The sequence below is a fragment of the Schistocerca serialis genome, chromosome 3, assembly GCF_023864345.2.
Source record: "Schistocerca serialis cubense isolate TAMUIC-IGC-003099 chromosome 3, iqSchSeri2.2, whole genome shotgun sequence".
Classification (NCBI taxonomy): Eukaryota; Metazoa; Arthropoda; class Insecta; order Orthoptera; family Acrididae; genus Schistocerca; species Schistocerca serialis.
In genome coordinates this window covers 878,352,508-878,380,341 of record NC_064640.1, presented here as the reverse complement: position 1 = coordinate 878,380,341, position 27,834 = coordinate 878,352,508, and the positions used below count along the sequence as shown (strand labels likewise).

At 43.4% G+C, this 27,834-nt stretch overlaps 1 protein-coding gene across 1 annotated transcript in view; it reads left to right on the top strand.

Annotated features, from left to right (window-relative positions):
- LOC126471294 (uncharacterized) overlaps positions 1–27,834 on the top strand; it is a 427,804-nt gene that overhangs the window by 251,331 nt on the left and 148,639 nt on the right. Inside the window, exon 2 of the mRNA XM_050099413.1 lies at positions 17,157–17,357. Coding sequence (XP_049955370.1) covers positions 17,157–17,357 — 201 coding nt within the window. The remainder of the gene's footprint in view (positions 1–17,156; positions 17,358–27,834) is intronic.

Here is a 27,834-nt window from a genome sequence, read left to right as displayed (position 1 = left end):
AAGGGTAGAGCCACGGGTCGTAACACATCTGAAATGTAACGTCCACTGTTCAAAGTGCCGTCAATGTGAACAAGAGGTGACCGAGACGTGTGATCTAGGTGATACGCCAGTATGGCGATGACGAATACAGGCTTCCAATGTGCGTTCATCGCGATGTCGCCACACACGGATGCGACCATCATGATGCAGTAAACAGAATCTGGATTCATCCGAAAAAATGACATTTTGCCATTCGTGCACCCAGGTTCGTCGTTGAGTACACCATCGCAGGAGCTCCTGTCTGTGATGCAGCGTCAATGGTAACCGCATCCATGGTCTCCGAGCTGATAATCCATGCTGCTGCAAACGTCGCCGAACTGTTCGTGCAGATGCTTATTGTCTTGCAAAGGTCCCCATGTGTTGACTCAGGGATCGAGACGTGGCTGCACGATCCGTTACAGCCATGCGGGTAAGATGGCTGTCATCTCGACTGCTAGTGATACGAGGCCGTTGGGCTCCAGCACGGCGTTCCGTATTACCCTCCTTAACCCACCGACTCCATAATCTGCTAACAGTCATTGGATCGCGAGGAACAAGAGCAGCAATGTCGCGACACAATAAACCGCAATCGTGATAGGCTACAATCCGACTTTGATAAAAGTCGGAAACGTGATGGTACGCATTTCTTCTCCTTACACGAGGCATCACAACAACGTTTCACCAGGCAACGCTGGTCAATTGCTGTTTGTGTACGAGAAAGCGGTTGGAAACTTTCCTTATGTCAGCACGTTGTAGGCGTCGCCACCGGCGCCAACCTTGTGTGAATGCTCTGAAAAGCTAATCATTTGCATATCGCAGCATCTTCTTCCTGTCGGTTAAATTTCGCGTCTGTAGCACGTCATCTTCGTGGTGTAGCAATTTTAATGGGCAGTAGTGTATGTGCATATGCAGACATGTGATAGGAATCATGGATAGGAATCATGGCTTCCGGTATTTATTGTGATGGGGAGTTCTCCAGTTCATTAGCAAGGATCAGCTCTTCGTCACTCTCAGAAATATTTTCTGCGCAGCTCTATTTCCCTCACCCCGCATTCCTCGAAGAGTGTCTTTCATATCTGATTGCACTTTGAAGCAAAATTTTGTTAATCTTGATGGACCAAAAAACTTAACTCCGTCCGAACAGGCCTTGAAGGCCCAACGGTACCGACCGACCACTGTGTCATCCTCAGCCCAGAGGCGCCACTGGATGCTGATATGTAGTCAGCACACTGCTCTCCCAGCCGTTGTCAGTTTTCGTGGCCGGAGCCGTTACTTCCCAATCGAGTAGCTCCTCAATTGGCCGCTGAAGGGTTGAGTGCAGCCCGCTTGTCAATAGCGCTCGGTCGACCCGACCGTCACCCATCCAAGTGGTAACCAAGCCCGACAGCACTTAACTTTGATGATCTGATGGGAACCGGTGTTAACACTGCGGCAAGACCTTTGGCTCCTTACACTAAACAAAATGCTTCATATTCCTTACTAGGACTAAACAGATAGTAATCTTTGCAGTCTCATCTTTGTTTACTCTTCAAAGCAAAATTTGTTAAATGTTCACCAGCCAATCTCTTTAACGGAAACAAAAATGCTTCATGTTCCTTATCAGGACTATACGGATCCCATCGTGATTTGGGGCTGTAACTAATGGCATACATATTGCAGAATTCCCTTTTCTGGTTGCTCTCAGTGACCCTACTGTTACAACCACGGTATATCCATTTACCATGTATTAGTGTTAGCATAAATAAAAACTTTGAGGTTTACCGATGACATTGTAATTCTATCAGAGACAGCAAAAGACTTGGAAGAGCAGTTGAACGGAATGGACAGTATCTTGAAAGGAGGATATAAGATGAACATCAACAAAAGCAAAACGAGGATAATGGAATGTAGTCGAATTAAGTCGGTTGATGCTGAGCGAATTAGATTAGGAAATGAGACACTTAAAGTAGTAAGGGAGTTTTGCTATTTGTGGAGCAAAATAACTGATGATGGTCGAAGTTCAAATGACTGAGCACTATGGGACTTAACATCTGAGGTCATCAGTCCCCTAAAACTTAGAAATACGTAAACCTAACTAACCTAAGGACATCACACACATCCATGCCCGAGGCAGGATTCGAACCTGCGACCGTAGCAGTCGCGCGGTTCCAGACTGAAGCGCCTAGAACCGCTCGGCCACCGTGGCTGGTGATGGTCGAAGTAGAGAGGATATAAAATGTAGACTGGCAATGGCAAGGAAAGCGTTTCTGAAGAAGCGAAATTTGTTAACATCGAGTATAGATTGAAGTGAAAGGAAGTCTTTTCTGAAAGTATTTGTATGGAGTGTAGCCATGTATGGAAGTGAGACACGGACGATAAATAGTTAGGACAAGAAGAGAATAGAAGCTTTCGAAATGTGGTGCTACAGAAGAATGCTGAAGATGAGATGGGTAGATCTCATAACTAATGAGGAGGTACTGAATAGAACTGTGGAGAAGACACAACTTGACTAGAAGAAGGGATCGGTTGGTAGGACATGCTCTGAGTCACCAAGGGATCACCAATTTAGTATTGGAGGGCAGCGTGGAGGGTAAAAATCGTAGAGGGGGACCAAGAGATGAATACACTAAGCAGATTCAGAAGGATGTAGGTTGCAGTAGGTACTGGGAGATGAAGAAGCTTGCACAGGATAGAGTAGCATGGAGAGCTGCATCAAACCAGTCTCAGGCCTGAAGACCACAACAACAACAGTGTTAGCATAGTGAAAGATCTGATGTCTGCCCGCTAACAGTCCGATATTGTGCTCGAAAGAGTTTCATAGGAGTTTTCTCTCGGCCGCCAGTTATTAAATTTCATCTGTATTTATACTCCGCAGTGCTCATATGTATTTATATTCCGCAGTGCAAGTTAGCGACTGGGCGGAGGTTACTTTGTGCACCAATGTTACTTACCCTATTCCTGTTTCAGTGGCGAAGAACTGTTGTTGTTAAGCCTACGTTTGAGATCGAATCTCTCTCATTTTACCTTCCTGGACTTCCGCGAGATACCTGTGGGACGGAGCAATACATTGTTTGACTCATTTAGGAACGACGCTCTCGGAATTTTAACTGTACACAGGAGAAAATCTTCACAAAACTATTCGAGCGTGACTTGGAAATACGAGAACTGCTGTAACACCTCAGACGTTTTGAGTTACTTTAGTGCATGAGGTCAGTGGTCAATAGAAAGATGCAATTACGAGTTACGTGTCTAAAAGCTCACCCGGTTAGCCTTGCGGTCTAACGCTTTCCGGGCGGGAAGGCGTGCCGGTCCCCAGCACGAATCCGCCCGGCTGATTAGTATCGAGGTCCGGCGTGCTGGTGAGTCTGTGGATAGTTTTTAAAGCGGTTTTCCATTGCCTTGGCAAATGCGGGCTGGTTCCCCTCAGTTACACTATGTCGGCGATTGCTGCGCAAACACTGTCTCCATGTAACGCGTACACCATAATTACTCTACCACGCAAACTGGGGTTACACTCGTCTGGTGTGAGACGTTCCCGGTGGGAGGGAGGGGGGGGGGGTCCACTGGAGGCCGAACGGCACAGTAACCCTGGGTTCGGTGTGGGGCGGCGGTGGGGTGAGTGGACTGCTGTAGCCTGTTGTGAGGTTGTGTACCACTGAGGGCTACGGCGGGGATGCAGCCTCTCCGTCGTTTCTAGGTCCCCAGTTCAATACTATACAATACAATAAGTATGAAGGCTTTCACGACCGGATGATATATCTTCTGGTAAACCTTGCGGGATGTAAGGTCGTGGTCCACGAAACTCTTCAGCTCCTAACGTTTCGTCCAGTGCTTCGCTGGACATCTTCAGAGGGGCGTTTCTCCTCCGGTGAGTCTTGCCGACTGACGGGTCGGACGTCTGAGAGCGACTTATGTATCGTAGAAAGTGGGCGTGACCAGAGTTACACGTGATATGCAGAGATAAACTTTGTCAGAGATAAAACTTAACTATCGATCGTAATCTTGTCACGGATAAAACTGTCTAGCAATTCTGTAGTGCTACAGTCCAAATATCACTAAGTTTCATGGTCTCTTCTTTCCGATTAAAATTATCCCTATGTTTATATATTTCAATTGCTTCTCTGCAAAGCCGTGGGTAATAGTTCGTCGTCGTAGATAAAATTTTTGTTTCTGAAAACTTCACTTGATGATTTCCTGGCTGAAAAGCGTGTTCTGCTACAGCCGATTTATCTGTTTTTCCTAATCGGCAAAGACTTCTGTGTTCTTTTAACCGTGTATTTACGCTTCTTTTTTGTTGTTCCAACATAAACTTTACCACATGTACACGGAATTTTATATACGCCACTGGCTGATAGAGGAGCGCGTTTATCTTTTACAGACCGAAGAACATGACAAATTTTCTTCGTTGGTCTAAAAACAGATCTAATATCATGTTTACTTAAAATCTTTCCAATCTGATCCGTTACTTTCTTTATAAAAGGGAGAGAGACTGTATTCTTCCATCGTTTTTCGGACTTGTCCTTAACCTTTTTGTTGTTTGGGTGCAGAATTCTGCTTACTTCTTTCTTTGAGTAGCCATTTTTCTCAAAAGCGTGCTTCAGATGTTTTAATTCGTCGTCTAGATACTCTGGCGTGCAAATCCGTCTGGCTCTGTCAACGAGACTTGTAATCACACCTCTTTTTTGTTTTGGATGGTGGTTAGAGTTTTTATGTAAGTATCTGTCTGTGTGCGTTATTTTTCTAAAAATCTGTTGTTTCAAGCTTCCATCCGTCTGTCTCATAACTAAAACATCCAAAAACGGTATTTTGTTATCATTTTCTCTCTCCATGGTAAACTGGATTCTTGGATTTATATTATTAAGGTAATCAAAAAATTCGTCTAAGGCTTCTCTACCATGTGGCCAGACCACAAATGTATCGTCTACATACCGATACCAGCGAGATGGTTTCTTATCTGCTTTCTCCAAGGCTGACTGTTCGAATTTCTCCATGTAGAAATTAGCTACTGCAGGACCCAATGGGTTACCCATTGCTACGCCATTAAGTTGTTCGTAAAACTCATTATTCCACTGGAAATGACTGGAAGTAAGACAGTGTCTGAAAAGAGCAGTCAGATCTTCTGGAAAAATATCCGTTATAAAATCCATAACTTCATTAACTGGAATCATAGTAAATAAAGATACTACATCGAAACTTACTAAAATATCTTCAGGAGTCAGAATTAAACCTTCAATTTTCTCTATAAAATGACGTGAGTCCTTTATATATGAATCCGTTTTTCCTACCCAAGGTACATAAGAAGGACCTTCCTCTGAGACCGATTGTTAGTGCTATCAATTCTCCTACGTACGAAATAGCAAGATATCTAACAACTCGCTTACAACCATATTTAGGAAAAACGGATTCATATATAAAGGACTCACGTCATTTTATAGAGAAAATTGAAGGTTTAATTCTGACTCCTGAAGATATTTTAGTAAGTTTCGATGTAGTATCTTTATTTACTATGATTCCAGTTAATGAAGTTATGGATTTTATAACGGATATTTTTCCAGAAGATCTGACTGCTCTTTTCAGACACTGTCTTACTTCCAGTCATTTCCAGTGGAATAATGAGTTTTACGAACAACTTAATGGCGTAGCAATGGGTAACCCATTGGGTCCTGCAGTAGCTAATTTCTACATGGAGAAATTCGAACAGTCAGCCTTGGAGAAAGCAGATAAGAAACCATCTCGCTGGTATCGGTATGTAGACGATACATTTGTGGTCTGGCCACATGGTAGAGAAGCCTTAGACGAATTTTTTGATTACCTTAATAATATAAATCCAAGAATCCAGTTTACCATGGAGAGAGAAAATGATAACAAAATACCGTTTTTGGATGTTTTAGTTATGAGACAGACGGATGGAAGCTTGAAACAACAGATTTTTAGAAAAATAACGCACACAGACAGATACTTACATAAAAACTTTAACCACCATCCAAAACAAAAAAGAGGTGTGATTACAAGTCTCGTTGACAGAGCCAGACGGATTTGCACGCCAGAGTATCTAGACGACGAATTAAAACATCTGAAGCACGCTTTTGAGAAAAATGGCTACTCAAAGAAAGAAGTAAGCAGAATTCTGCACCCAAACAACAAAAAGGTTAAGGACAAGTCCGAAAAACGATGGAAGAATACAGTCTCTCTCCCTTTTATAAAGAAAGTAACGGATCAGATTGGAAAGATTTTAAGTAAACATGATATTAGATCTGTTTTTAGACCAACGAAGAAAATTTGTCATGTTCTTCGGTCTGTAAAAGATAAACGCGCTCCTCTATCAGCCAGTGGCGTATATAAAATTCCGTGTACATGTGGTAAAGTTTATGTTGGAACAACAAAAAAGAAGCGTAAATACACGGTTAAAAGAACACAGAAGTCTTTGCCGATTAGGAAAAACAGATAAATCGGCTGTAGCAGAACACGCTTTTCAGCCAGGAAATCATCAAGTGAAGTTTTCAGAAACAAAAATTTTATCTACGACGACGAACTATTACCCACGGCTTTGCAGAGAAGCAATTGAAATATATAAACATAGGGATAATTTTAATCGGAAAGAAGAGACCATGAAACTTAGTGATATTTGGACTGTAGCACTACAGAATTGCTAGACAGTTTTATCCGTGACAAGATTACGATCGATAGTTAAGTTTTATCTCTGACAAAGTTTATCTCTGCATATCACGTGTAACTCTGGTCACGCCCACTTTCTACGATACATAAGTCGCTCTCAGACGTCCGACCCGTCAGTCGGCAAGACTCACCGGAGGAGAAACGCCGCTCTGAAGATGTCCAGCGAAGCACTGGACGAAACGTTAGGAGCTGAAGAGTTTCGTGGACCACGACCTTACATCCCGCAAGGTTTACCAGAAGATAATACAATAAGTGTCTAACAGATTGTGCATGCTAGAAGAGTTTTCATCGCCATAGACAATTCGTACAGTTTAGCATGGAGCGTGCTGCCTTGCGCAAAAAGGTTGAGTCAGCCGCGGATGAAGTTTACGTGCCGGATTAACAGTCGTTAAGCTGGTGTCCGACTTCATGTAAGTTTAGTTGGGTCCCATCAATCGTCTAGATAGATGACGGGCTGTTGCCCCATCTAACCTTCGAAACCCAACATATAAGCGCCTAACACAAAAAAAAAACGTTCGGTAACATATGCACGGTTCACAAAAGGATGTTTTTTACTGTTCCGCGTTGCCATGAATTATGCCAGCTCTACCACTTTTCACAAATGCTTTAGGCTGACAGTATTTTGCTTTTTACGGAGTTTCGACGGATGATTGTGACTGCCTAGATCCTATAGTGGATCAAGGACGTTTTATGGAGCGCGGTACAAATGTGTCTCATTGAAAGTGTATTTTAGTTTGATGACCAGCCAACTAATGAAATTTCCGACGGTTTTGTACGTCATAGCGCTTGTCAAAAACAGCACACCCTAAGTCATAAATAACAGGAAATGTGAGTAATAGTCTTTCCTATCTTCTTATAGCTCTGTCAGTCGGTGTAATTAATTGTGTTTGCTGGGAGTGTTACTGATTTTAGCTCTAATGATCGTAATATGATTGAAGCAAAACAGTGTGACACTAGTGAAGACCAAGAAAAACGAACCATCAACGTTTCGAAGTATCAGACAGAAAATGAAGTAAACATTTGCTGATTATTTCAGTTCCATTAATATAGGTAGTATAATACGAATCGATAGTTAATCACTTATGAAAACAGCATTGGTGAAACAGTGGCAAAAAGGCTGTCGCATGTGGGACCAGTGCTGCCCTTGTGAAAATCACTCTTGCCGAAGCTCTAATTGTTCACCGTGCATTAAAAATTTCGAAAAATAGTAACTGCTTTAAAATAAAGCAAAATATATATTCGGTACCTGTTCTGTGATTACTGGAACGGATTAAACTTCACTTTAACGTTCAAAAGTGTATTATGGCAGTACTCCTGTTGTTTATCCCGTACCTACACGGGGTCAGCATAGTTATCATCAGATTTAGCCCTGTTAATGTTAGAATATTTCCAGATACCCTCTTCTTAGTCACCCCCTTTAACTCCAGGAGGGAGTTTGTGTACTCCAGCTGTCTGTGTGGAGTGATTGTTATCCATGTGCAAGTGAGCGAACGCTTTCCAAATTTTTACGAATGTAGAACTGAGGCGGGACGTGGTTAACAGCCCAGTATTCACCTAGTTGGATGTGGGAAATCACCTAAAAGCCACATCCAAGCTAGCCGGCACACCAGCACTTGTTATTCGACGGACGTATTCGATCTGGGGACGGCAAGTCTGAACGAACCCCGGAAGCGGTATGCTAACACGCGGCTATACAGGTATGTGTATTACGGCAGTACTGCTGATATAATATTCGTATACACACCATACTTCTTTTAGGAGGTCTATTTAAACGGTGATTACGTAAGCTAGTTTGAAATATTTGTTTGACTGCTACGGTCGCTGGTTCGAATCCTGCCTCGGGCATGGATGTGTGTGATGTCCTTAGGTTAGTTAGGTTTAAGTAGTTCTAAGTTCTAGGGGACTGATGACCACAGATGTTAAGTCCCATAGTGCTCAGAGCCATTTGAACCATTTGAAATATTTGTTACTTTAGCAATCTGGAGCCAGAAAGAACATTTCCATTTTTTGTCCAGTTACAGTTGTCATAAAAATAACATTATAGTAAGTGATTAAGGTGATTACACGTAATTTATCTTTTCTTTATGAGAGAACTAACGCTCGTAAACAGAGTACTTCAGGAGGAAAAGCATTTTTAGAGCTGGTAGGACAGATAAATTCGAATAAAACATTCAATATAACGAGCGACAAATTTTAATGATTAGAATGTAACGAAAACGATTACTCACAGAAGGTGTTAACCAAAGGCACATAATTAAGTTAAAAGCTGATTTTCATGAATTCTACCTCCTACTTCAACGCACTTTCGAGTTTTCTTGAAAACGCAATGCGTATTTTTTTCTGAGACTGTCCTAGCGTCTTTTTATTAGGACACCACTGATGATGATGATATTGACTAATAATAATCGGTTCGACTTTGTCAACAACTGGCCACCAAAGCCTTAACAAACTGCCTATTTGCTTTTGTCTCGGGTTCTTCGGCCAACGTTCGTCTGATGATTTTACTAACGTTTCACCAGCACGAGTGGCTGGCATTGTCAAAGCTTCACCCTCCATTGCCAGTTCACCACCGGCAATGGAGGGTGAAGCTTTGACAATGCCAGCCACTCGTGCTGGCGAAACGTCAGTAAAATCATCAGACGAACGTTGGCCGAAGAACCCGAGACAGAAGCAATTAGGCAGTTTGTCAATAATCGGTTCTTTTGTTCAAAAATGGCTCTGAGCATTATGGGACTTAACTTCTGAGGTCATCAGTCCCCTAGAACTTAGAACTACTTAAACCTAACTAACCTTAGGACATCACACACATCCATGCCCGAGGCAGGATTCAAACCTGCGACCGTAGCGGTCGCGCGGTTCCAGACTGTAGCGCCTAGAACCGCGCCGGCCAGGTTCTTTTGTTATATTTACTTTTTCTATGTAGTCTTCCCCTTTCAACGGTCCCCACAGGCACTAATCAAAAGACAAGTTCCGGGTACCATGGTGGCCAAAATACATGAGAGTTACTGCCGATTCATCTTCCTGGGGATTTTAGGTTTAGACAATGTGTCACTTAAGGACTGTAATGTGCAGGGGCTCCGTCGTGGTGGAGAATCATACTCATCCTCGTAAGAACTTTTTACAATAATGCTAGAAGTTCGTTTTAAAGAAAGTATGTATAACGTGGTCCTGTGATAGAATGCGGTAACACACCAGGTCCATTCAGTTGATTGTCAGCATACACCACACATGTACAGAGGAGCCTTCTTGAAAATGTGTTTACACAAAGACATGTATATTCTCATCAGACCACCAATGTGGGTTACGAGTGTTATTGATACCGCCACAACTGGAAGAAGCTTCATCAGTAAACTGTATTACTCGGCGATCTGCAATTACTCAACAACATGAGTCCAATAGTTTACTCTCATTTCCTTCTCGAAGGTACTAAATCCGCTGGAAATGAAAAGGATAGCGGCCTTGCATACGTACGTACTTAATGCCTGCCATATTCTTGTATGTCGAACTCAGACACGTGTTGAAATTCTGTGTGTGTCTATTGAAGGACTACGTGCAGAATTCTTAAAGGATACAGAAGAACTGTCTAAAAATGACGATCCCAGTTGAAAAATTCAGTTATGTAAACTCAAACATACCTTCACAACTTGAATTTCAAAACAAATGCTATAGTCGATAAATAAAGCCATAGAAACTGAAGTACCAACACGTGAGATAAGAACTTCTAGAGAGAAGCTGTATCTCCAGAGTCAATAAAAATTCGACACATGTAATATGAAATGTTTTATTCGAATTAGTCCATGACGTCAACTACTAAAGTATGTACTGTTACCGCTGTACTCGTATTGTGCTACGGGTTAAGCTACACTTCCCCCAGCTAAGCCCATTAAACTACAAGCCGCGACGGAGGCTCGTGCAACAATGATTTGGCGTTTGACGGAGAATTAGAGCGAAAGGGAAAGAGGCGTCAGAGAGAACTGGATTGCGAAACGTTTACGTCTGGTCGTGGTGCGCATCTGTCGTGGCGTAACTCTCTTCCGTCCACCGTACCCGGAACTCCTCAATAGTGCCAATCAGACGCTGATGCTTCAAGATACGTCGCACAATTACGTCCGCTGATGCAGCTGCAGACCGGAATTTCACTTGAGCCTGTTACAAAACCGTCGACAGTTGGCTGACAGCCGATCATTATCATTTTCTTTCGGCGAGCGAAACCGAGCACGCTTTTACATGAGTGACAAGTGCTTGTTTGAGATCGATCGAGAAGGGCAGCTGATTGTCACTAGAAGGATGCTAGCCAGAAACTATCACGGAATCGTCAGACTGATTACTCTATTAACCCTCATGAAATTGATGGCAGTAATCACTGAACGATGCGAACCCAAATAACATTGTTCCGACTGTTTGTGCTACAATTTCTTCATCAAAGTAATGGCAGTTCGAATGCTGACAGACCTGTTACGACATGTCTGTGTTACGCTTGCAGAACGACTATTTGTTTAGCGTAGCTTAAGGCATTACATCACTTCGACAATACCGTTATTAAAGGCGCATTTGCGCCTAAACCATTTCTCTAAATGGAAGAGGATAAGAGAACAACCGTTCTTTTCCTACACGGGCAGGCATTTTTGTCTACACAGCTGATCCAGACACCACTAATATTTCAGAAAGGGTTCCAGATAATGAATCAAGATTTTAGACAAATGATGGGTCACAAAGATGTATTTTGCTGCGTGGTTAATAATCGTAATGTTTTATCTGTTTGAAATATTGGATTAGCTACAATGTTTTATTATATTTAATAAAATGATGTGCTTCTTTTATCAACATTTGATAACAGTTGAAAATCATGTCTCTTATAGAATGAGACTTGTTGATGTCTATAGTGAAATTCTAACAGCTAATCTTAGTGGCGAGGCTGCTGTTACTGCGCAGTTACCACCTTATCACATCTAAATCCACATCTGTACTCTGCAACTCACATCCGTGTGCTTGGGTTTACAGGACAACTTTCAGAGCATTTCTCAACTGTTCCACTCTCGGATAGCAAGTGTGAAAAATGAACACTCAAATTTTTCGGTGCGACCTTGGATTTCTCTTGTTTTATTACGTTGGTTGTTTCTCCCTATGTAGGTGGGAGTCAACAAAATATTTTCGCATTTTGTGATAGATCTCGCCGCAACGATAAACGCCGATGTTTTAATGATTGCCACCCCAGCTCGCGTATCATATCCTTGACAGTCTCTCCTGTATTTCGCTATAAAACAAAACAAGCTGCCTTTCTCTGAACCTTTTCGGTGTCCACAGTCAGTCGTATCTGGTAAGGATCAAGCAATACTCTAGCAGATGACGGAAAAGCGTACCGTAGGTAGTTCCTTTAGTACATTTGTTGCACCTTCTAAGTGTGTTGCCAATAAAACACAGTCTTTGGTTCGCCTTCTCTACAACATTTCCTGTCTGATGGTTACAATTTAAGTTGTTCTTAATTTTAATCCCTAGATATTTAGTTGAATCGACAACCTCTAGGTTGTGTTATATATCGTGTAACCGAAATGTGGTGGATTCTTTTTAGCACTCTTGTGGAGGACCTCACATTTTTTATTCCTCATGATAAATTGTTACTTTTTGCAACATTCAGATATTTTGTCTAAATCATTTTGTCATTTGTGTTGACCTTCCGATGACTTTACGAAATGGTAAACGAGATCCGCTGTAGGTAGCACTCATTACTTCGTGTGCATAAAGGGTCAGTTGTGTTTTACAAGAACTACAGTTTCTGAATCGGCGCTCAATTTGTCACTCGATCGTTTTCTTCCATAATGTCCTAACACAGTATATGCACCAAAATCTTACTGCAAATTGATGTCAGTGATATCGATCTTCCATGTCCCTTCTTGTGTATTGGTATGACCTGTGGAACTTTCCATCCTTAGATACGGAGCGAATGGTTGATTGTTAAATATGGAGCTGTTTCATCAGCATGATGGCGTCATGTGAATTTTATTTACTTTTTAAGTAGATATATTTTGTGTTTATTTTGGTGGATTTGGATGTTAAGGTGTTCATTCTTGCTACAGTGATCTTGTGGTCACTAATCCTTGCATCTTCTATGACGTTCTCTGTTTGTCGAGACTTTGAAAAGAGGTCTAGTATTCTACCACTATCATTGACACTTCATGTGACCTACTGAGCTAACTGCTAAAAATAATTTTCGGACAATGCATGCAGTACAATTTCGGAGGATATTTTATGTCTACCACCGAATGTAAACATATATTTTTGCCAATTTACCGAGGATAGATTGAAGTCACCTCCAACTATAAGAGTATCACCCAGATACCTATTCGAAATGAGATTCAGATTTTTCTTGAACCCTCAGCAACTACATCATGTGAGTCAGGGGGTCGGTAAAAGGAACAAATTATTAATCAATCATGTTTGGTGAGTGTAATCTCTACTGATACTAACTCGCAGCAACTATGTCCTTCAATTTTACTACAATATGAACTACTTCTAACAGCAACATACACAACACCCCGAAATGAACACCCTAGTGTTCTCGGTACAAGATTCGGTTTTAGCCGGGTATCAGTGCCTGTAACTATTCCTACTTCAATGCTTTTTATGAGCGCTTGGAGCTCAGGTTCATTCCCAACACAGCTACGACAGTTTACAACTACAATACCAATAATTTCCATGTTTATCCTTCTCCTGTATTTGACCTGTATCGTTTGAGACTGAATCCCTGTTTTTACCCTTCAACATCCCTACAACATAGAAAAACTGACATGTTTATTAGGCAATCGGTGAGAAATCATGAGATGTTAGCAGTTGTGTACATCAAATCTACCATACTTTGCATGGCTGATTTCTTACGGATTCTCATGTACCTATTGGTTAGGTAAATAAGAAATTGTCTTGTCCATGCACAAAGACGAATTTCAAGTCTTATTTTTAAAGCTGTACTGATACGTACTGCATTAGAAATGAAGTCAAATATAAACTTAATAGGCGTAATAATTGTGATTATATGGTTTATTAAAGTGGGAATGTTGTGAGTGTTTGGTTCACGTAGGTAAACTGGAATATTACGTTTCCATAAAATTATTGACAAGGGAAACTTATCCTACGCTGGTGAAGGTTTAGAAGGAGTCTTCTCTATATCTTTTCAACCGTTGAGATGTGAATGTTTGAATTCAGTCATGACCGTACTTCTCTCTAAGATGTTTCACATGAAAAACACGACATAATTCCATCCGCAAAGGTAAATATTGACGATGCGCAAAATGTGGCTGTGTTAGATGTTACAAAAAGTCCCATAAATACTTCAGACGAAAGAGTGTGGTCCACTTTACATTAAAAAAATTGATTAAGTTTTGTATAGAAAGGGTGACGTATTTGTTGAACTTTGCCGAAAAGAAATCATGGAAACGGATTTCTCAGCAATATTTGGATCGCTACATAAGTAATTCAACGAATTTTGTGCACTCCCTCTTTACTGTGGATGATGTGTAAGTTCACAACTTAATGTCAGAAACGAAACATCGATTTAAGCAGTGGTGAAAGACAAATAGGATGTAACAGTTTGTGAGAAAAAACTGGCACTAGAAAATAATCCGCTTTTCATTGGACAAAGTACATATTTGCAAAAGCGCAAAGTCATGACCTTCCTTCAGTATACAGGGTGGCCATTGATCGTGACCGGGCCAAATATCTCACGAAATAAGCGTCAAACGAAAAAACTACAAAGAACGAAACTTGTCTAGCTTGAAGGGGCAAACCAGATGGCGCTATGATTGGCCCGCTAGATGGCGCTGCCATAGGTCAAACGGATATCAACTGCGTTTTTTAAAATAGGAACCCCCATTTTTATTACATATTCGTGTAGTACGTAAAGAAATATGAACGCTTTAGTTAGACCACCTTTTTCGCTTTGTGATAGATGGCGCTGTAATAGTCACAAACACATGGTTCACAATTTTAGACGAATAGTAGGTAACAGGTAGGTTTTTTAAATTAAAATACAGAACCTAGGTACCACTCAACATTTAATTTCGGTTGTTCCAATGTGATACATGTACCTTTGTGAACTTATTTCTGAGATCGCATGCTGTTACAGCGTGATTACCTGTAAATACCACATTAATGCAATAAATGCTCAAAATGATGTCCGTCAACCTCAATGCATTTGGCAATACGTGTAACGACATTCCTGTCAACAGCGAGTAGTTCGCCTTCCGTAATGTTCGCACATGCACCGACAATGCGCTGACGCATGTTGTCAGGCGTTGTCGGTGGATCACGATAGCAAATATCCTTCTTCGTTCACCACAGAAAGAAATCCGGGGACGTCAGATCCGGTGAACGTGCAGGACATGGTATGGTGCTTCAACGACCAATCCACCTGTCATGAAATATGCTATTCAATACCGCTTCAACTACACGCGAGCTATGTGGCGGACATCCATCATGTTGGAAGTATATTGCCATTCTGTCATGCAGTGAGACATCTTGTAGTAACATCGGTAGAACATGACGCAGGAAATCAGCATGCATTGCACCATTTAGATTGCCATCGATAAAAAGGGGGCCAATTACACTTCAAAAAATGGTTCAAATGGCTCTGAGCAATATGGGACTTAACATCTGTGGTCATCAGTCCCCTAGAACTTAGAACTACTTAAACCTAACTAACCTAAGGACATCACATACATCCATGCCCGAGGCAGGATTCGAACCTGCGGCCGTAGCAGTTATGCGGTTCCGGACTGAGCGCCTAGAACCGCTAGACCACCGCGACCGGCAATTACACTTCCTCCCATGATACTGCACCATACATTAACCAGCCAAGGTCGCTGATGTTCCACTTGTCGCAGCTATCGCGGATTTTCCGTTGCCCAATAGTGCATTTTATGCCGGTTTACGTTACCGCTGTTGGTGAATGCGCTTCGTCGCCAAACAGAACACGTGCAAAAAATCTGTCATCGTTCCGTAATTTCTCTTGTGCCCAGTGGCAGAACTGTACACGACGTTCAAAGTCATCGCCATGCAATTCTTGGTGCATAGAAATACGGTACGGGTGCAATCGATGTTGATGTAGCATTCTCAACACCGACGGTTTAGAGATTACCGATTCTCGCGCAATTTCTCTGCTACTGGTGTGCGGATTAGCAGCGATAGCAGCTAAAATACCTACTTCGGCATCATCATTTGTTGCAGGTCGTGGTTGACGTTTCACATGTAGCTGAACACTTCCTGATTCCTTAAATAACGTAACTATCGGGCGAACGGTCCGGACACTTGGATGATGTCGTCCAGGATACCGAGCAGCATACATAGCACACGCCCGTTGGGCATTTTGATAACAATAGCCATACATCAACACGATATCGACCTTTTCCGCAATTGGTAAACAGTCCATTTTAACACGGGTAATGCCGCGCGGTCTTAGCCGAGCGGTCTGGGGCGCTGTACGGCTGGTCCCGGCAGAGGTTTGAGTCCTCCCTCGGGAATGGGTGTGTGTGTTTGTCAAAATGGCTCTGAGCACTATGGGACTTAACATCTATGGTCATCAGTCCCCTAGAACTTAGAACTACTTAAACCTAACTAACCTAAGGACAGCACACAACACCCAGCCATCACGAGGCAGAGAAAATCAGTGACCCCGCCGGGAATCGAACCCGGGAACCCGGGCGTGGGAAGCTACCACACGACCACGAGATGCGGGCAATGTGTGTTTGTCCTTAGAATAATTTAGATCAAGTAGTGTGTAAGCTTAGGGACTGATGACCTTAGCAGTTAAGCCCCATAAGATTTTAAAAAAAAAAAAACACGGGTAATGTGTTACGAAGCAAATACCGTCAGGACTGGCGGAATGTTACGTGATACCACGTACTTATACATTTGTGACTATTACATCGCCATCTATTACAAAGCGAAAAAAGTGGTCCAATTAAAACATTCATATTTCTTTGCGTACTACACGAATACGTAATAAAAAATCGGGGTTCCTATTTTAAAAATCGCTGTTGATATCCGTTTGACCTAGGGCAGCGCCGTCTGCCGGGCCAACCATAGCGCCATCTGGTTTCCCCCTTCAAGCTGGATGAGTTTCGTTCTTTTAGTTTTTTCGTTTGAAGCTTATTTCGTGAGATATTTGGCCCGGTCACTATCAATGGACCAGTATACCGAGCGAGGTGGCGCATGTTTAAGATGATGTACTTGCATACGCGAGGATGGCGGTTGAAACAGCCGATCCATTACGAAGATTGAATTACAGTTTGTATTTCCTGCCACAGTCCATGCCCGTGCACTCTCTCTAATGATCTCGTCGCCATCGAGACGTTAAACCCTGACCTCCATTTCCGCTTCTTACAACAGAAGACGAGTGGGTATCGTGCGATCTTCTAACTTCCCTTCTCGATAATGTTACACGTAGCGCTCGCAATGCTCGAAGTAATACATATTTTCAAAATTCTTGTTGGCAGACGAAGCGGCAGATCTTCCGGGAGCAGGTGCTGCCCCACACCGGCGGCAAGATTCCGTCGGGGGCGTTCCGGGCTGACCGGCTGGTGCTCAACAGGCTCAACAAGGAGGGCATAGCCGTGCCAGACGGCATCTTGCTGGACGCCCGCAAGCGCCATAAGGACCCCTCGCAGCGCGGAGGGTCCGACCTGGAGGCCGCTGTCGTGAGTACATTTCGCTCCCTTCGAAGTCGCACACCTGTGTTGCTACCATTATTCTGCCATCCTTATTATCATCTGTATATTCGCAGTATCCTGTTTCACAACACGTTTATGAGGAGAGCTTATAAATAACAAGATCAACCTAACAAGCAATTATTGAACCATATGAAAAAAAAAACATAAATTAGTTACAAACTACGGCGTGCACACATTTTATTCAACATGTATACGACACTACAGATATTTGCATTTAGGTTAGGACATGTTCGATATGCTTGCTATCATTGGCGATGATGTAGCGCAGACGAATAGCGAAATTCTGCATGACCCGCTGAAATATCGGAACATCGATGCTGCAGATGACGTCGTGAGTGGCTGTTTTCAGCTCAGCAATGGGTTTCGGGTTATTGCTGCACACCTTCTCCTTAGTATAGGCCCAAAAAAAGGAGTCGCATGTGTTCAGATCCGGAGAATATGGCGGCCAATCGAGGCCCTTGCCAGTGGCCTCTGGGTACCCCAGGTTCAGAATGCAGTCCACAAAGTGCTCCTGCAGGACATGAAATACTCTCCTGGTTCGATGGGGTCGAGCTCTGTCTTGCATGAACCACATTTTATCGAAGTCCGGGTCACTTGGGATAATGTGGATAAAATCATCTTCTAAAGCCTTCGCGTACCATTCTGTAGTCTACATCTACGTAATTACTTTGCTATTCACACTAAAGTACCTGGCAGAGGGTTCAGTGAACCACCTTCAAGCTGTCTCTCTACCTTTCCGCTCCCGAACGGCGCGCGGGAAAAACGAGCGCTTATATTTTTCTGTGCGAGCCCTGATTCCTGTTATTTTATCGTGATTATCTTTTCTCCCTATGTAGGTGAGTGCCAACAGAATGTTTTCGCAATCGGAGGAGAAAACTGGTGATTGAAAATCACTGTACCTTCAACGAATTTTTCTTCCTTTGGGCCTTTGTCCCGCGTCAGCGCGGGATCGGCCGTGTTATTACGGATTTGGCAGTGTTAGTTTCAGAGGGTGGCCGGATGCCCTTGCCCTTCCTGTCGCCACTCCTAACCCCCCCCCCCCCCCTCCGCGAGGTAAGTAGTGTACCCCAGCTGTCCATGTCTAGTGTAATCTATGAAATGTCTAGAGTTCTGTTCAAATGTCTATGAGTCGTGTAACTGAGGCGGATCGTGGGGACCAGCCGGTATTCACCTAGCGGGATGTGGAAAACCGCCCAAAAACCACATCCAGGCTTGACGGCAGACCGGCCCTCGTCGTTAATCCGGCGGGGCGGATTCGATCCAGGGCCGGCGCGCCTACCCGAGTCCACGAAATAAAGCATTAGCGCTCTCGGCTACCCTTGCGGGTCAAGAGTAATTAGGACATACATAAATTGGTAGTATGACGTAAACGGGAATGAGATTTTCACTCCTGACAGATTTAAACTGTGTGCTGGACCGAGACTCGAACTCGGGAACTTTGCCTGTCGCGGGCAAGTGCTCTACCATCTGAGCTACCCGAGCACTCAGTGCCATCAAGGAATATCGCACCGATTACTCCGTCACTGGACATCACACACAGTCACCTACTTAGGGTGAAGAGACTTCTGGACGGCGGAACACTGATTCTCAGTCCCTTGAATGCGCCAGTTTTGATTATTGACGATTCCGTCCAAATGAAAGTGGACTCCGTCGCTAAACCAAACCATACTACACATACTAATTCCCATCATGCCCCACGGCAAACCGTCCAGAAGTTACGACGATTTTATTTCATATAATTCAATAATCGTCACCCTGTACGTTAGAAAATGTATTTGTGTTGGTATTTCCTTCTTTAACTATAAAGGGCGATCAAAGAATTCCCATCTGAGGGTGTTGTTGCAGCGCATATGCAACTTAGCACGATTCCGATGCGGGTACACGGGGTGTCTCTGCTAAGAGCCTTCAGGCACATTTCCACTGGTGTTTCGGCATATATTTGCAGTTTCGTTTGTGCGACCTGTGCCTAGAGTCAGCCCAAACAAATTCTGCTCATCACGCCTTGGTTTGGGCTGGTCCCAGCTACACATTACAAAAACGAAACTGCAAATATCTTCCAGAACACCACAGAAAATGTGCCTGGCAACCCGTAGGAGAGAAACCCTGTATAAATGGTTCAAATGGCTCTGAGCACTATGGGACTTAACAGCTGTGGTCATCAGTCCCCTAGAACTTAGAACTAGTTAAACCTAACTAACCTAAGGACATCACACACATCCATGCCCGAGGCAGGATTCGAACCGGCGACCGTAGCGGTCACGCGGTTCCAGACTGAAGCGCCTAGAACCGCACGGCCACACCGGCCGGCAGAAACCCTGTATAAGATTGGCATGTAGGCAAGATATTAGTGTGCCAATCATGCCTTTCCGAAGTGTGTGCGGTAAATGCAGAAATGTGAACTATGGCGAAGTTATTACCAAATGCGTCCAAACAGTATCAACACACGATTATTCTTTTCTTGCTTGCCAAAGTACAAACACCGGTAGACAACCATCGGAAAATGGAGTACGTGTGTAGGGCAGCATGTCTGTCGAAAACTACGCAAAGTTCCGTGCCGGTGCGGTTTGACAAAGTCGACCTGGGCGGTCAGCCTATCGTATTTCACGCACTTTTTTCTTCGAAAAATTGTCGCAATATCCAAGTGCATCTTCTACTCGAAATATAAAAATGTTCAGCGTCTGATTAAAAATTCCTGTCAGTCTTAAAAATGGCCATACATTCGATACTGCGGGAAACCTATCTCTATGTTGCAACATTTGATTCACTGATAGCACCGGTGCACTGATGTGACGAACGTGAGTTGCGGGGATTCACAAGTTCGCTAACAATGTCTCCCTTCCACCCCACCATCACAAACCCAGAACACTGTCTAGCCTATGATGGCTCATTGCAGTCTACTCTGCTAGTGAACTAGAACTGCAAGTGATTTGTGTTATCGGTACCAGTACAATGTTTTCGTAAGTAGCTACTTACTTAGTGGAGAAAAGTAAAAGGTATTCGTAAGTTGCAGGCTGTAGATTGAAAGTAATAGCATATCCAGAAGATCATGGAAACACAGCAGCTGAGCGGCATTTCGGCCCTCGCTCCAACACACGAAAAAAAAATCGTGATTGGTGTGCTAGAAAACAATAACTGAAAAAAAATGAGGAAGATTAAATGTGTAAATAACGGAATGAATGCAAAATGGGCAAAATTATAAGATGACATAGTGAAAGATTCAGGGACACCATTAAAATGGCACTGGAATTCATATGAAAATGATTCAAATACACGCCCGTAAGCTAGCGCTACAGTAGAACTTAACAGACTTAAACGGTGGAGTTGGTTGTTACTGCAGGTTTATGAAGGGCCATGGACTTAAGCATGCGAACCGAAACTACAATATCTCAAAAATTCCACAAGAGCATGAAGAGAACATACACTACGTGATCAAAAGTATCCGGACACTCCTAAACACATACGTTTTTCATATAGGTGCATTGTACTGCCACCTACTGCCATGTATTCCATTTCAGCGACCTCAGTAGTCATTAGACATCGTGAGAGAGCAGAATGGGGCACTCCGCGGAACTCAAGGACTTCGAACGTGGTCAGGTGATTGGGTGTCACTTGTGTCATACGTCTGTACGCGAGATTTCCACACTGCTAGACATACCTAGATCCACTGTTTCCGATGTGACAGTGAAGTGGAAGCGTAAATGGAATACGTACAACACAAAAGCGTAAAGGCCGACCTCGTCTGTTGACTGACAGAGATCGCCGACAGTTGAAGAGCGTCGTAATGTGTAAAAGGCACACATCTATGCAGACCATCACACAGGAATTCCAAACTGTATCAGAATCTACTGCAAGTACTCTGACAGTTAGGCGGGAGGTGAGAAAACTTGGATTCCATGGTCGAGCGGCTGCCCATAAGCCACACATCATGCCAGTAAATGCCAAACGACGCCTGTCTTGGTGTAAGGAGCGTAACCATTGGACGATTGAACAGTGGAGAAACGTTGTGTGGAGTGGCGAATCACATTACACAATGTGGCGATCCGATGGCAGGGTGTGGGTATGTCGAATGCCCGGTGAACGTCATCTGCCAGCGTGTGTAGTGCGAACAGTAAAATTCGGAGGCGGTGGTGTAATGGTGTGGTTGTGTTTTTCCGTGGAGGGGGCTTGCACCCCCCTGTTGTTTCGCGTAGCACTATCACAGTACAGGCCTACATTGATGTTTTAAGCACCTTCTCGCTTCGCACTGTTGAAGAGCAATTCGGGGATGGTGATTGTATCTTTCAACACGATCGAGCACCCGTTCATAATGCACGGCCTGTGGCGGAGTGGTTACACGACAGTAACATCCCTGTAATGGACTGGCCTGCACTGAGTCCTGACTTGAATCCTATAGAACACCTTTGGGATGTTTTGGAACGCCGGCTTCGTGCCAGGTCTTCCAAAACGACATCGATACCTCTCCTCAGTGCAGCACCCCGTGAAGAATGGGCTGCCTTCCCCAAGAAACCTTACAGTACCTGATTGAACGTATGTCTGCGGGAGTGGAAGCTGTCATCAAGGCAAAGGGTGGGCCAACACCATATTGAATTCCAGCCTTACCAATGGAGGGCGCCACAAACTTTTAAGTCATTTTCAGTCTGGTGTCGGGATACTTTTGATCACATAGTGTATTATCTTTCCATTGCTTTATTAAAAAAAATGGTTCAAATGGCTCTGAGCACTATGGGACTTAACAGCTATGGTCATCAGTCCCCTAGAACTTAGAACTACTTAAACCTAACTAACCTAAGGACAGCACACAACACCCAGCCATCACGCTTTATTATTCAGCATCGAAAGAAAACAATTGTGGAACCAAGCCAAATAGCGAATATGGGTGAAACTGCTCTGACATTTTATGTGCCGAGTAACAGAACATGACAGGTGCTGAAACTGTAACTATAAAAACAAGGGGACATGAAAAACTGCATTACAATGTTGTCCTTTCATGTTGTGCTGACAGTACTAAACTTAACGCAATGATCATTTTAAAGCACAAAACAAACCTAAAACCTTATAAAATACCGCCAGATGTTGTTGTTCACGTACATGACTAGGGTTGGATGGACGAAGCTGGTATGAAATTTTGGATTAATAGTGTGTGGGAGAGACGGAAAGGTTCTTTATAGAAGAAGAGTTCTCTTCTTGTGCTAGTTGTTTAGTAGTCATTCGGAAAATTCTGTGAAAGAGAATTTGAGACAAGGGAAACGCAGAGCTTGCTGTTATTCCGGGAGGACTTACTCCATAATTGCAACGTCTTGAAGTCTTGATTAATAAACCATTTACAGTTTATATGAGAGACGAATGGAACAAATGAATGATGGATGAAACGCAACATGAATTCACTCCGATGGGAGCTATAACACGACCTACAATCAAACAAGTAGGTCAGTGGATAAAACAGTCGTTGTCTAGAGTGAGAGAATACTTTATTGTTAAATCTTTCAAGAAGGCGGCACAGGTAACGCTCTCGATGGCGTGAAGACCATCTTATATATGAAGAGGACAACGATGACAACGAAGAGGAAGAAGAGGTGGAAGAAGAAGAAGATTCAGATGATGATTTTCATGGATTTTAAAGGTCAAAATGGTTCAAATGTCTCTGAGCACTATGGGACTTAACTTCTGAGGTCATCAGTCCCCTACAACTTAGAACTAGTTAAACCTAACTAACCTAAGGACATCACACACATCCATGCTCGAGGCAGGATTCGAACCTGCGACCGTAGCGGTTGCGCGTTTCCAGACTGCAGCGCCTAGAACCGCTCGGCCACTCAGGCCGGCTTTAAAGGTCAATTCGGTTCTATAAACTAAGAGATTTTTTAAATTCTGGGTTTGCTGTCTAATAACAAAAATGGTAAAAATCTTATTTTTTTTAAAAATTGCTTAAAAATTAAGGCGCGTCTTGTAGACTGTAGCGCTTTATAGTACGTAAAATACGGTAATCGTTACGCCAACTAAACTGGGAGACACTCTCTCCATGCGCTTATCACGCTTTCGATCGTTAAAAATAAAAAGGCCTTGAAGGGATGACGATTCCCGTCGGATGAGGATGTGCAGTAGGCAGTTATGGACTTCTTTACGCATCAGGATACGGTGTTTTACTACTCATATATCTTCAACCTGGTGCGTCGGTAGAATATTGTCTCCTCACTCACGGAGATTTTGCCTGATTAGTACACCAATTCTGGAATGTATGGCCTTCGAAGGGAAACTTTTGGATAGCCCCCCCCCCCCCCCCCTATGGTATGTATGTATGTATGTATGTTCTACGTCTTGTCTTAAGTCCTTCGGTCGATTTCAACCAAACTTGGTACACGTACCACTTACTATATGGAAACAAACACTGTGCTGGTTAGAACTACTCACCTCGCGAAGAGGAGGAGATGGGGGGGGGGGGGGAGGGGGTTGAATAGGAGATGCCATAGAAACATAATTCAGGAACATGTAAAGGTATTGCAACCAAAATTTGTATATACGTGAGCCGTTGTTTGTATAAATATACCGTTCTACCACTAGGGGTGGGGATGACGATGAGAAGGGGGTGACATGTACAAATATCCGAAACAAAATGATGGTATTCCTTTCCTGTAATTAGTTTACTTGATATACTTTAAAAGAGTGAAGCACAATGTGTTTTTTATATGTGGTTTTCAGTACGTCTACAAAGTCGCAACAATGAGCGCTGTAGCAAGCCAATAACTTTGTCAACGTCTTTCGGGCCAAAGATCGTGCCATACGGCTCAATATCTCAGGTACAGTTAACGTCCTCTCTGAATTCGTGTGGCGTAAAAGAGCAGAGAATGAAACAGTTGCCAGCGCGAAATATATGCCTCATATGCGTACGCTGGTGTAGCTGCTAGTATGAAATATAGACAGAGGATCTCCCCCCCCCCCTTTCCCCTCTCTTGACTCTCCACTTCCTCCCAATCGTCTACTCTATAATTACTACACGTCCCCACAATCATGTCTCGTTGATGCTATAATGATCGCTTCATTAGAGAGTCAAAAAAAATAGTAAAAGTCGCTTATTTCATTGGATGACTGAGCAGAATGAACCCTAAGACAGAGGCCGGCCGCGGTGGTCTCGCGGTTCTTGGCGCGCAGTCCGGAACCGTGCGACTGCTACGGTCGTAGGTTCGAATCCTGCCTCGGGCATGGATGTGAGTGATGTCCTTAGGTTAGTTAGGTTTAAGTGGTTCTAAGTTCTAGGGGACTGATGACAATAGCTGTTAAGTCCCATAGTGCTCAGAGCCATTTTTGAACCTTAAGAAAGACGCATGGAGCCACCTCAATTAGGAGATATGCTCGCTGTAGCTGAAACAAGTGGAGGGCGTATTGGTATATTTACCATGCAATTAGTGGCCGGATGATGTGCAGTCTCAGATGTTGTCATTGTTCGGACAACACTTAACGTATGCTGTGTATCCCCTTTCTGAACATAGTCTGATGAACCAGAACATTACGCCCACTGGCTAACGTGATACTGAATGCCGCTTGGAGGAGTTGCGGGCACGCGTCCCGCTAAGGAAGGTGTGTCTTGGCCACCAAATTCGCCTGATCTGAATCCGATGGAGCACATCTGGGACACTGTCGGGTGTCAACTCCGCATGCACAAACCACCGGTCTTTAGTCTACCGGAACTGATTGACCCGTACATAGACATCTGGTGTCACACACCGCTGAAATCTGCCAGCGACTTGTCGAATCCGTGCCAGGCAGAACTGCTGCTGTATTGCATTCAAAAATGGTTCAAATGACTCTGAGCACTATAGTACTTAACTTCTGAGGTCATCAGTCCCCTAGAACTTAGAACTACTTAAACCTACCTAACTTAAGGACAGCACACACGTCCATGCCCGAGGCAGGATTCGATCCTGCGATCGTAGCGGTCGCGCGGTTCCAGACTGTAGCGCCTAGAACCGCTCGGCCAGTCCGGCCGGCTGTATTGCATTCATAAAGTGAACCAGCACGGTGCTAAGCACGTGGTTGGCTGGTTGATTTGAAGGAGGGGACCAAACAGCGAGGTCATCTGTCCCATCCGATTAGGGAGGGATGGGGGAGGTAGTCGGCCGTGCCATTTCAAAGGAACTGTCCCGGCATTTGCTTGAAGCGATTTAGGGAAATCATGGAAAACCGAAATCAGCATGACTGGAGGCGGGTTTGAACCGTCGTCTTCCCGAATGCGAGTCTGGCGTGCTAACCACTGCACAACCTTACTTCACTATTGGAGGGATATTTAACACTAATCCTTATTCCTTCAAAGTGCACCACCCGTGTTCGTTGTAGAGTTCAGTAACCAATGCGCTACCAATGCTCATCGCTGCTGGAATGGTTCTCTGAATACTCCACAGACATGGTAGCAATTTACTGAATCAGCATGTCATCTGATCTGAATTCTTCAAATTAAAATCATATTACTGGTCAATAATGACGAGAAAAGGAATTCAAATCTGTGTCAGCTGCGCTTATCACGTGGAGTTTTGTTAAAGTATGGCCATCTGATGTTTATCTCGTGACACTGACACATCTTTGACTACATGTGTCCTCCTAAACCTAATTAATTACGTGCCACGTCGGCAGCAGAAACATTTCTTAAATTCAAATTTTTTTCATGTTACTGTAAGGGACAGAATAAAAATCATGCATGTTTTCTTCACAATACATTCAAAGAAAATGTTTCAATAAATAGCTTTCGTGGGGTCAAAAATGGTTCAAATGGCTCTGAGCACTATGGGACTCAACTGCTGAGGTTATTAGTCCCCTAGAACTTAGAACTAGTTAAACCTAATTAACCTAAGGACATCACAAACATGCATGCCCGAGGCAGGATTCGAACCTGCGACCGTAGCGGTCTTGCGGTTCCAGACTGCAGCGCCTTTAACCGCACGGCTACTTCGGCCGGCGCTTGGTGGGGTCAGTGTGGTACATCTTTACGGAGAAAATGAGTATTAATGTTTTGCGGCAACAGCAACGAACTGTGGATTTACTGGCGCGCCTGTGATACGGCTCCCATTTTTGTATGTGGCTGGCTGTATTGTTTCTTAAACTCTGTTAGACACCAAATATTGAATATGACCACTTAATGGATACAAAAAAAACTTGTCTGTGCTGTCGATGAAGAATTGAGTTCTAGGTGAAAAATTTAATGGTTATTGAGCACTGACTAACACATTAAAAAACTAGTTTCTAGTCTTTTATTGTTTGATTTTTGCGATCATTGTTAGAGTTTCATACATCAGTCAGTACAACACCACAGAAGCACAAGATGTCTCTTCCACGCATTCAATACACTCATCTGCACTAAAAAGTGTAGTCAGGAACAGTCTGAAAAGCTTGTAAGTATAGGGTGGGCTGAGAAATATTTGTTAAGGAAATTCGATACGTTACGCCTCTTCCGAGTTAATTAGCATTTAAGTTAGTCACCCAGGCCGTTGCGCGCGCCAAATCAAGAGGCCCGCCACAGACAGTGTCGCCAGACGTGTTCTTCGTTTGGGTTCTTTAACCAAACAAGAGAGTGATACAAAAATTGGACATGGTGCGGTAGTTAGGATCGAACCCTAGCCAAAGGTATGGGCAGTCTCGTTCGCTATCATTTGCGCTGTGAGAACCACTGACCGTAATTGTATCTGGCGGGCCGCTAGAATCTACGCGCGCAACGGTTTAATTGGCTAACTTCAATACTAATTACTTAGGAAGCGGCGGGACTTACCGAATTCTTTTCTTAACAATTACTTCTTAGCATAACCCTTACAGGTTTTGCAGACTGTTTTGACCACCCTGTATAGTTGCACATCTGAGTTATCATCCACTGGACGAAAGAAATAATTGGTAAAAAGACTCATCAAAGAAACTATACAGGGTTCCTGCTGTACCCCAATATAATATTGTTGAGTGTCTGAATTCACTGTTTCCCTGTATTAAAGTATCATCTAGGGGCTTCCGTTTCCAACGCGCTATTTTCTAAGAAATGGTTTTGTCGTGTTACGTGAGCACATACAAAAAGTATTATTTATTTGTTAGTTATCTGATGTACATGTAAATCCAGCTTTCTTTTAGCCATAATGTCCTCATCATGAAATATTTATTTTATGTTTATGGCCACTATCAGTGATTGCAGACCGAGCGCCGCCACACGGCAGGTCTAGAGAGACTTCCTAGCACTCGCCCCAGTTGTACAGCCGACTTTGCTAGCGATGGTTCACTGACTAAGTACGCTATCATTTGCCGAGACGATAGTTTAGCATAGCCTTCAGCTACGTTATTTGCTACGACCTAGCAAGCCGCCATGTTCAGTTACTATTGATATTGTGAATCATGTACCGCCAAGAGCGACGTTCACCATTAATGGATTAAAGTAAAGTATTCCAGCAGCTACATCCGTTTTTCTAAATTCTAATTTCCT